This window comes from Cervus elaphus, chromosome 8, assembly GCF_910594005.1.
Source record: "Cervus elaphus chromosome 8, mCerEla1.1, whole genome shotgun sequence".
Taxonomy (NCBI): Eukaryota; Metazoa; Chordata; class Mammalia; order Artiodactyla; family Cervidae; genus Cervus; species Cervus elaphus.
In genome coordinates this window covers 30,472,394-30,483,954 of record NC_057822.1, presented here as the reverse complement: position 1 = coordinate 30,483,954, position 11,561 = coordinate 30,472,394, and the positions used below count along the sequence as shown (strand labels likewise).

Here is an 11,561-nt window from a genome sequence, read left to right as displayed (position 1 = left end):
GAGTCTGAGCTCCCAGTGAAGGGGGCTCAGGTTCTATTCCATGTCAGGGAACTAAATCCCATATGCGGTACTGAGAGTTTGCATGCTGTAATTAAAGAATCTGTATGTAACAAAGATCGAAGATCCTTAATGCCGAAACTAAGACCTGGTGCAGCCAAATAAATAAAAATTTTTTAAAAAGCATTTATTGAGCACCTACTGTATCCAGACACTGCCGTAAGTCTGTAGGTCCTGGATATATAGTGGTAAACGAGATAGATGTGGTCTTTGGTCTCTTGGTGCTTGTATCACCAAGATCCAACAAACTCAGCATCCTATTAGAACTTCTCATTAAACACCTCTTCTTCCAAACAGCATATCCGGAATGATGAGCCTACATGAGCACAAGATTCTGAAGTGCCCCACAAATCAGTGAATCCCCAAAGAAAGATAACATAACAGCCACTATAGTTTTGATGATGTGCATACTTTGCTGTGTTCTGATACTTTTTTGAAATTAGATCATGCATGTCTGGACACATCTATATTTTTCACAAATATTTAATTAAACTGAATGCCCCATTCCTAGAGCACATGAAAAAACAGACACCTCCACTTTACATAAGGTACTTGTATGGTTTTGTTGGTTTTCACTTGCATGTCTTCTTTGTATGTGTCCTTTGGTGTCTCATTAGTCATTCGTCTTTTCTAACCCTCTGGACTGTGAGCTTCATCAGAGGAGGAAATTTCCTAAATCTGTATGCATCCCACTGATGACATTTCCTAACTGACTGCCCCAGCCTCCTAGGGAGGAGGACCAGCTAAGTAAGAGGGAAGGAAGGTCTTGTCTGAGGCCTAGTGATATGTCTGAGCCTTCTCTCGGGGTTCTGCCCTGGGAGCCGTTTTCTGATGTTCAAAGGAAAACTGTCAGAAAACTGTTTGATTCCACTTACACGAGGTACCAAGAAGAGTCTAATTCAGAGAGTCGGAAAGTACGTTGGTAGATGCCAGGGGTTGGGAGTGGGGAGGGGTGTGGAGGGAGAATGGGGTGTTTGAGTTTAGGAAAGTGGAAAATTCGGGAGACGGATGACTGTGAGAATTGCACAACACTGTGAATGCACTTACTGCTAGTACTAAGTATTTAGTACTAAGTGCTCAGTACTTAATACAGTTCAATATGGTTAAAACAGTATGCTTTATATTATGTGACTCTTACCACAATAAAAAGCTTTTTTTTTTTTTTTTAAAGAAAACTGTCAAGAGAAGGAGGTCCTAACACGGCCCTCACCTGTGATTCTCTCAGCTTCTCTCAAATAACCTGATGGAGTGAAAACTCCAAATCTCCTCCCAGCACTATCTCTGCTTCCAGGAGTCACAGGCAGAACCCTGGGGAAAGCTGGGGAGTTGGTCTTCTTTGTGACTTGAAGGAATTCACCTGCTAGGAAGCCAAGAAGAGGCCAGGAGTCCCAACACTTCCCGTAGGTTCACACACACACACACACACACCTGCCCCACCCCATCTGTACCCACAAAGGAGAAACAATTTATTGTGGGGGAGAAGATTCTAGGGGTGAAGCAGACACAAGGGAGAGGGAAATCACCATAGAGGGGGACAGGACAGAGAAAGGAACAACTCACAGATGGAGAAGGACACTCGTGGTAGGGAAAGAAATTTTATTTTCAAGCTTTAAGAGAATAATACAAACAACAGAGAGTTTTAAAAAACCCTAAAAACTAGTTTAAAAAAGTACTTGACAGTGTCCCTTTAATACCCACGGATGACGCGGCCATTGTGCAATGACAAGGAGAAACTCCAGGTGACCACCCCGTGGCCTTCCCTGGCAGGGTCCCAGAACCAGCAGGTGGGCTCAAGGGACAGTGCTCCCTGCGAGGGTCCCTGGGCCCTCCCTGCTGCCTGGGAGGGACCAGGGAGCATGTAGCACTGATGGACTAGCCGAACTGCCCCTGGGGATGGGCCCTGACAGCAAGGAATACTGAGATGGGTCTCCGCTCCACTCCTTGGGGGCACATCTGGCCAGCTTCCTTCCGTTCACTGCAGCAGCTCTCCTGGGAGACCCTGGGCAGGATGTGCCCTGCCGTGGGGGGCCCTGGGGTCTCAGCATGTGCCAAACCAGGAGGGGCAGTGACACAGAGCGTGTCCCGGCCATGGGTGGGGTTGCGTGGTCGGGAAAATCACTCCTGGATTGACAGCTTGAAGGCTGAAGCCACAGCAGCAGGACTGTGCTTGAGCTACCCATGGGAGATCTGTACTTTAGTTGTGTGTGTGTGTGTGTGTATGTGTATGTGTGTGTGTGTGTGTGTGTGCGTATTTCCTGTAAACATCTTTGAGCCAAATCACCATAAAATAAAGTAACAAGGGCACAAAAAGACACCCAACTCCAAACCTAAGCCCTCTTTGAGCCCATCTGAAATTCGGAGTTCCAGTTTGGAAGGTTTGGAGGGAGCAAGAAACCCCCCTCCCTCTGGTCATGCAGACCAGCACCTCCCTCCTTGCGCCAACGTCCCCCCCAGGCCCTCGAGTCAGGAATCCTGCCCACCCAGGGGAGCCCAGGGGTTCACAAACACCACGTATCTCCTCCCTGCCAGCCCACACCCATCCCTCTCCCACCCCCCTCAACTGCCCCTGGAACACAGCCCAAGAGGAAACCAAAGCAAGCTCAGGGCTAAAACAGGACAGGCCACAAGTGCTTTTGTTCCCACATGTGCGCCTGTGGCCGCCACCACCGCCAGACACAAAGCTTCTCCCCCCTCTCCCAGCCGCCACTTTGCCCAGGTGTTTTGCACAGACTCGGGGGTGGGGCACAGGTGGGTGCGTTGTGTTTTGTTAGACTCAGTCTGTATTGCACTTCGTTGTTGAGTTTGTCTTGGTTTTCCTCCCTCTTGTTGGAGAATGGAATCGACTTGCTGAAAATCACCCGCTCACAGCACCAGCCTCCCTCCAGCTCCGACCCTGCCCCGGGGCCCTCAAGGCCCACCGCCCTCTGCCCACCCTCTGGCCCCTGGGTGCCTCTCCACACCTGCTGCCCAGACGGCGGTGGCATCGTGTTGGGGCGAGCCCTTCCCGGCCCATCCTCTTCTAGCTCTCTCTCTCTTGCACGTGCGTGGTCACGGCTCCCTCGCAGGTCTCTCGGCTCACACCGTCGTGACCCTCATGACCAGCTCTCGGCTGCCGCCCTGCGGGGTCCGCTGTTCATGAGGTCGCAAGTGACTCAAGATGTGCAGGATGGTGTAAGCACAGTGGTGATCGGACAGGGGGCCTGAGGGGTGGCCGGCCGCCCGGGCGGGGCCTTCCTCGGGGGCAGGGGTGCCCGCAGCCTCCTCTTCTGAGGAGGGGGCGTTGGCCTGGGTGGACGAGGAGGTCCGGGGGTTGGTCCTGCCTCCTGTCTTTTGCTCCTCCAGGTCTTTCGCCTTGTCATAGTTCAGCACTTTCCACTGCTGGTTGACAGCCTGCCACCGTTTGAAGATGCGGTACACAGAGGGTCCCTCGTGGATGATGAGGCCTGGGCAGCAGGGAGAAGAAACAAACAGAGGTGGGTAAGAGACAGCAAGTCACTGCCGGGAGGAACTGGCCTCCCTCTGTGAGTGAGTAGAGGTGTTGGGGGGGCTTCCCTGGTAGCTCAGCTGGTAAAGAATCCGTCTGCGATGCAGGAGACCCTGGTTCGATTTCTGGGTCGGGAAGACCCCCTGGAGAAGGGATAGGCTACCCCCTCCAGTATTCTTGGGCTTCCCTGGTGGCTCAGATGGTATAATCTGCCTGCCATGAGGGAGACCTGGGTTCGATCCCTGGTTTGGGAAAATCCCCTGGAGGAGGGCATGGCAACCCACTCCAGTATTCTTGCCTGGAGAATCCCCACGGAGGAGCCTGGCAGGCTATAGTCCATGAGGTCGCAAAGAGTCGGACACAACTGAGCGACTAAGCACAGAGGTGTTGGGTGAGCTGAATTTATATTGGTTTGACTTGTTCTTTTCAAACCTGCCTCTCAGCTGTGGGCTGCGTGGTAACCATCCCTACATTTTTGGGCTCACTAGTCTTTGGAAGCAGGTGGAAGGCGGCCACACTGAGTACATGACACATCTGGGCACATACACATCGTCCTTGGCCCCACCCCTCCTACTTCTCGGCCTGACAAAGTCCAAATTCATTGTCCATTGAGGCATAGTATTAATACAAATAGCTTTCCCTCCTGCGATCATGTGTCCGTGGCACCCAGCACTTAGCAGAGTGTTCAACAAATCCTGTGCCTTCAAAGGTAACATAAAAGAAACCCTGTAGTAATTCCATACCCGCTGAACGTCCAAAACTCCCCTGGTTCACTTTTGGCTATTTAACAAATAGCCCAATGCTACTGAAATACACAGGTTTCCCTGGTGGCTCAGCAGTAAAGAACCCACCTGCCAATGCAGGAGACCTGGGTTCAATACCCGTGCCAGGAAGATCCCTTGGAAAAGAGAATGGCAACCCACTCCAGTAATCTTGCCTGGAGAATTCCATAGACAGAGGAGCCTTGTGAGCTATAGTCCATGGGGTTGCAAGAGTCTTAACATGACTTAGCGACTAAACAACAACCACTGAAATACACACATAGCTGAAAGAGAGAACTCTGGCCAGGGGCGGTGTAGAGTCAGAAAAGAGCTGCATGAGGCAACCGGGGAACTAAACACAAATTGTGTGCCTACTGTATACTAAGTGCTGGGATAGCAGTGAGCAGGGCAGGCAGAGTCCTGCCCTCAGAGAGCTGGCATTCCAGCGGATAGAAACACAGTAGATATGAAAACAAGCCAGTAAGACTCTCAGGCTCTGACATAGATGGAGAAAAGCCACACAGGCTGTGGCCGCAGAATCTGTTTCCCCAGCAAGTAGGACAGGAAGGAAAGTAGGACATAATTATGGAGTCTGCAAAGGGAATGGTTATCACAGGGACTGGCTGGCCCAGGGAGTCTAGACCAGGAAGGACGGAAGTAAGAACAAGGATAAGGAACATGAAAATTGAAAAGTAGAAAGTGATAGGGTTGATGTCAAGAGGTCTCTATGAATTTGGAGAATTGCGAGTTAGTGAACTATAAGGATAGGGGGTAATGATCAGAGAGTGGGATGTTCAGATTTTGAAGGGAGGTGGTTCTGGGTGATGATGAACTCTTTGGAGTGACCACTTGAGCAGGGCTGAGGTGACCTGGAGGACAAGGTCTTATGGAATAAGATAAGCAATAATGAGGAAGCCAAGGAGTTGGGCAGCTTAACTGCATCAGCCATCCTCAATGCTCTCAGACCAAATGCCCTCCTTGTATAACAAATATATATATATGTTTTATATATATATATATATATATATAAAACACATATATGTTATATAACAAATAACATCGATATAACATATATATAACAAATAACATATATATATGTTTATATAGTTTCTATATATATAAAATACTGGGTGCTGAGTCTTTGTTGCAGCATGCAGGCTCTTCATTGCAGTGTGCGGGCTGTCTTTAGCTGCAGCACTCAGGGTCTTCTCCTGTTGTGGAGCACAGGCTTCTCCAATTGTAGCTTGAGGGCTTAGTTACCCCTCAGCATGTGGGATCTTTGTTTCCTGGCCACAGATTTAACCCGCATCTCCTGCACTGGAAGGCAAATTCTTAACTACTGGACCACGAAGGAAGTCCCTATAAAAAATATATTTTAATATCCCCTTTTCTGTTCTGAAATGAAACTTGTATAAGATAGCTAAGCTACTATGATTCCTTTTTTAAATGAATATAATGCCCTAACAGACTATGTGCAGAAAAACAAAGGGCAAGTCATTTATAACAGGATAGTACAAATTTCAATATAAATGCTGGGGCACAACCACTTTAGAAAACAAACCAAAAACCTCATACATTTTCAAAATACCCCCAGGGATTGGTAACACCTCTTTTGAGAACCACTGATCTCCAGAGATGCCAAGGACAGGACAGGTGGGAGGAAGTGTGGGAGCCAGGTGCAGGGGGACATGAGGAGTGAGTGAATCACAGCTCCCAGCAGCATCAAGAAGGGGAAAGGACTCTGGTATCTGATGACATTCACTTTAGAGGGGCTGGAGCTTCTGAAAGATGAAGGAAGATGCAGTCTGGCGGTGGTAATGGGAGCAAGGAGGACACCGCCCCACCTCCGGGCCCCTAGGATATAGTGTATGAGAGACAAAGCAGCCACTGCTTGAGACAGCCATGCAAGAAACAATGTCCTCAGGAGACAGCTATATTACAACATTAAAGGACGAGGAAGGGAACACTTGGAGGAGAGGTTGCCAATGGTTCACCATGAGGTCCAGAGGGCATGTGGAAGGGCTGGGAAGATGGGGGTGAGAAAAACGGTAAAGGGATGGCTGTGCCTATGGTGAAGGTGGTCAAGGAGGCCAGACCCACGGTGAGCGAATGACTGGGAAGAAGGCACAGTGGGATTCAGTTGCAGGGCTGTAAATTGAGGGGTGCCAATACTTTGGCCTGTCTTGGAGGATTTTGAACATTACTTTACTAGCGTGTGAGATGAGCACAATTGTGCAGTAGTTTGCGCATTCTTTGGGATTGCCTTTCTTAGGGATTGAAATGAAAACTGACCTTTTCCAGTCCTGTGGCCACTGCTGAGTTTTCCAAATTTGCTGGCATATTAAGTGTTGGAGAAGACTCTTGAGAGTCCCTTGGACTGCAAGGAGATCCAACCAGTCTATCCTAAAGGAGATCAGTCCTGGGTGTTCATTGGAAGGACTGATGCAGAAGCTGAAACTCCAATACTTTGGCCACCTCATGTAAAGAGTTGACTCGTTGGAAAAGACCCTGATGCTGGGAGGGATTGGGGGCAGGAGGAGAAGGGGACGACAGAGGATGAGATGGCTGGATGGCATCACCGACTCGATGGGCACGAGTTTGAGTAAACTCCGGGAGTTTGTGATGGACAGAGAGGCCTGGCATGCTGCAATTCATGGGGTTGCAAAGAGTCGGACACGACTGAGCGACTGAACTGCACTGAACTGAACTGAATACTTTGGCCATCTGATACGAAGGGTTGACTCACTGGAAAAGACCCTGATGCTGGGAATGATTGGGGGCAGGAGGAGAAGGAGGTGGTAGAGGATGAGATGGTTGGATGGCATCACTAACTCAATGGACATGAATGTGAGCAAACTCCAGGAGATAGGGAAGGACAAGGAAGTCTGTCATGCTGCAGTCCATGGGGTTGCAAAGAGCTGGACACAACTGAGTGACTGAACACCCACAAATCAAGAGGCACCTGGCCCAGCCCCTGCAGGGGAGAGCTGACTCATAGGAGTAAACAGCAGTGAGTCACTCCAGCAACTCCAAGCCAAACAAAGTGACTGGATGGGAGCATCTCAAAGCCTCGTCAACCTCTGACACGCTGTGATTCCAGGAGACAAGACAGCCACCCACTGCTACTCTTTCCTCTAGGAAGGACTCCAATAGCTCCTGAAAATGTACTTTGTGCAAAAGATCTTCAAAGGTTCATAAAAGGAGATAGTTACCCTGTAGCCCAGATCAACAAACAAGTTCAGTCTTTATGAACATCCGTATGCTCTAGAATTTACCACTGAACTCCCAGTGAAAGGTGTCAGGATAAAAAAGGCACTAAAAATTAATCAGCTCTTAGTCATAATGGCTTATTGTTCATTTAATATCATCTTTATTTCTAATAGGATTTGTTGCATACCGTTCCTGAAATGTCTGCTTAGAACTACAGTTACAATGGAAGGATTTAATTCATGATAAAGATCAGTATATGTTGAAAACATGTAATGCAGTTTGTTTCAGATTAATTTTTTCAGGAAAAATTGTTTTAAAGGTTCAAGGAAGCCATAGTTATAACTGAATATTATAGTTTTATTATTGTGATTTACATATTTGTTCTTTCTAAAAAATATGTTGATCCTTTATTTCCCAAAGAGATGGAGACCTCAATAATAACCATATTTACAAAACCCATGTCTTAAAACAAGGCTTACGTACCAGACATAACTGAGTGTAGAAAGCCCTTTTTCAACACTATATGCAAATTAGTTAGGTTTCTGCATGTATATTTAAGTCCATACTTCAACTGATAGTGTTTGTATCTTTAGCATGTGTACTCTAATCAGGTGGTGAATTATTCTTTCAGTCTTTGGTAGTAACTGGAAGATGTCTTATGCTTTTGGTATTGCTTTGTAAAAGATTTTCATTTCAGAGAGGAGTGTTCACCTTTACCATTTAGCATAGTGATTTAAGTGTTGATCATTCCATTCAAGGAGAGTCATAATTTTTTTTTTTTATTAGTTGGAAGCTAATTACTTCACAACATTTCACTGGGTTTTGTCATACATTGACATGAATCAGTGGCTCAGATGGTAAAGCGTCTGCCTACAATTCGGGAGACCCGGGTTCGATCCCTGGGTTGGGAACATCCTCCTGGAGAAGGAAATGGCAACCCACTCCAGTATTCTTGTCTGGAGAATCCCATGGATGGAGGAGCCTGGTGGGCTACAGTCCATGGGGTCGCAAAGAGTCAGACACGACTGAGCGACTTCACTTTACCCTGTAGCCCAATTGTTTCTAATCCTTTGGATCATGGACCCCTTTGAGGATCTGATGAAAGCTAGGACCAAATTCCTGGGGGAAAAAACGCCAGACACATGGACTGTCCGTATGATTTTAGGGGGTTCATAAATTTCCTTTGGACCACCAGTGGATCCCTTGAACTCCTGCCTGGTTCTAGACAAGGAGACTTCCTCTCTGCCTGGTTTCCCACCCTATCCCAAAACATGCTCTCATCACTTCCTTCAACCTTGAGAATACATGCTTGTGTACCCTTGGCAGTGCAGTGTTCATGTGTTCATTCCACAAGTCTTGTTTGAACACTGCTGCGCTCTTTCCCCTAGATTGTAAGCCCCTCAAGGACAGGGGTCAGATATGGCTGAGGCTTGCACAGCTGATATGGTATTGGGAGCTTCATGAAGCCTTGGTGATGACAGAGGACACAGGGGCCTCTGGGAGGGGAAATCCGGATTTTTTTTTAAAGCCCCAAACTCACTCTTTCTAACAAGAGTTGCTCTCCTTGATTCTTAATTAGCTTCTTGATCAGACAGTTTTACCCTGATTGAAGAGGGTGGCTTAAATTTTGGGTCTGAATGCTACCTCCTAATTATCTAACTGTCTAGTGTTCAGGAAGTAATTAAACCATTTTAATGGATAGGTGGCTGAAGGGAAGGAAGGTGCACCTGTTTTTATAGATAATGCTTATTTGGCGATAGTTGGAAAAGCACAAACTACCTCATTCACATCCACTCCCTAGCACGCTCTCTCTCTGCTTCCTGCTCAACAAATTACTTATTGATTTTCTAAGCAGCAGAGTTTTTTTTTTTTTTTTTAATGAGGGAAAGTGGGTGGGGCTCATCTGATAGGGACAGGTGAAGTGGGCAAAGCTGAAGACATGGGAGAGAAAGAAGATGAATGGGGAAATGGATGGAGGGAAAGAGAGACTAAAATTAGAATAGGGAAGAAGGCTGTTGGTGAATGGAGGCAGAGAAGTAGTAGAAAAACAAAACGGAAAATTCTAATGCATGGCAATATCAGAAACTCAATACGCTTGGTTTTTCTTTCTTTAACAAAACAGAAATTTATTGTCTCATAGTTCTGAAGGCTAGAAGTCCAAAGTAAAGGTGCTTAGCAGGCCTGTGAAATCTGTAGGGGTGAACACATTTGTTCTTTTTTTACCTTGTTGGAGTAGAGATGCTCTACAGTAGTTTCTACAGACAGCAAAGATAATCAGGGGTATGTTTACATCTATCTCATCTTTTTCAGATTTCCTTCCCACTAGGTCACCACAGAGCACTGAGGTGAGTTCTATGTGCTATACAAGAGGCATTCACTAGTTATCTGTCTTATACCTATTATCAGTAGTACGTATATGTCAGTCTCCCAGTTCATCCCACCCCCTTCTCACCTTGGTATCCATATGCTTGTTCTCTATGTCTGTGTGCTCATGTCTGCTTTGCAAATAAGATCCTCTATAACATTTTTCTAGATTCCACATACATACGTTAATATACGACATTTTTCTCTTTCTGACTTACTTCACTCTGTATGACAGGTCCATTCATGTCTCTGCAAATGTGTTTTGATTGAGTCCCTTTCTGGGGTTTTTCATTTAATTTGTCTAGTAGCCACCGAACAAGGTGCCCAACCCTGGGCTGTTCTCCATAGATACAGCTCTAGAAGAATTGCTGTCTTCATCTTTCTAACGTCTCTCCGTCTTTCAGGGGTCCTCTTCTTGTAGGATGTCAGAACGCTTTGTTTGTTGCCATATCTCTCCCCCAGCCTCCAGGTGAAATGGGCCTTTGCTCAGCCCATGAGGATGGAATGGAAAGTGGCCATGTGAGTAGGTGGTCCTGCTGTGTGGTTCCCTTGCCCTAACTCACAGTGCTATCAGCAAGTTCTCCCTGACCTAGAATCCCAATCTTCATGTAATGAATTTTGGCCCTTGGTTCTCGCTGTGTCCACAGCAGTGAGATACAACTTAATTTTGCTTAGTATTATTTCCTGAGTACTGACTGTGTACTTCTGTGAGCACTTCTGTGAGCAACCCAAAAAACTGGGTTCCTATGATGTACAGAATTAACAGCCTAAGGCCAGCTGAGAAGTACATACAGAAGAGCTCTGGCGCCTTCAGTGACACTGATCCCACTTGCCACCCTCCCCTCTTCTCCTGCTAGTATCCTAGTTTAAGTGGCATAAAGGTTGCAGACAACTTTATAATGGTGTGGTGTGTGCGTGCTCAGTCGTGTCTGACTCTTTGAAACCCCATGAATTGTAGCTCGCCAGGCTCCTCTATCCATGGGATTTCCCAGGCAAGAATGGTAGAGTGGGTTGCCATTTTCTTCTACAGGGGATTTCCCTGACCCAGGGCTCGAACCCGCATCTCCTACGTTGGCAGGTGGATTATTTACCACTGCATCACCTTGGAAGCCCCCAAATCAGGGAGCCTGTGAAGACAGATTCCTGGGCACTACCCTCAGGGAATGCTGACGTTTTAGATGTGGACCATCCTTGAGCAGCACTGCCTAGAACATGGCCCTTATCCTGGCATGCTGCGTCATGGAAGGCTTTGAATTATGATCAAAGAACCAAAAGTAATTTTAGAGACACTCAATTTCCAGATGTGACAGACACAGAAAGCTAAGGCAACTGAGGAAATGGATGCTTCCTCTCCTAGACCCAAAGGTGTTTGGGTCCCACAATTTAGAGTCAACTCATGGATGAACATGCATTGAGCATTAAAAGTACCTGCCACTTACTAGCTTTGTCTCTTGAGCTAAGTTAATTCCTCTTTCTGAGCCCCAGTTTTCTCATCAGGAAGTGGGGCTGCTATCCCCTTCCTAATAGGGTTGTTATGAAACTGAACGAGATGATGAATCCTTTGCTGTGATGCCTGCACTGTGTCAGGCACACATTTACACTCCATACCACATGATTTTGATTGTTTTGGGGAAATTGCAGAACAGAAAAAGTCCAGTCTTACCTCATCCCTCATCCTCCTACTC

The 11,561-nt window shown here is 46.9% G+C and overlaps 1 protein-coding gene across 1 annotated transcript in view; it reads right to left on the bottom strand.

Annotated features, from left to right (window-relative positions):
• Positions 1–1,636: 1,636 nt before the first annotated feature.
• Positions 1,637–11,561, bottom strand: part of MARCHF4 (membrane associated ring-CH-type finger 4) — a 116,392-nt gene continuing 106,467 nt past the window's right edge. Inside the window, exon 4 of the mRNA XM_043910109.1 lies at positions 1,637–3,500. Coding sequence (XP_043766044.1) covers positions 3,133–3,500 — 368 coding nt within the window. The 3' untranslated portion in view covers positions 1,637–3,132. The remainder of the gene's footprint in view (positions 3,501–11,561) is intronic.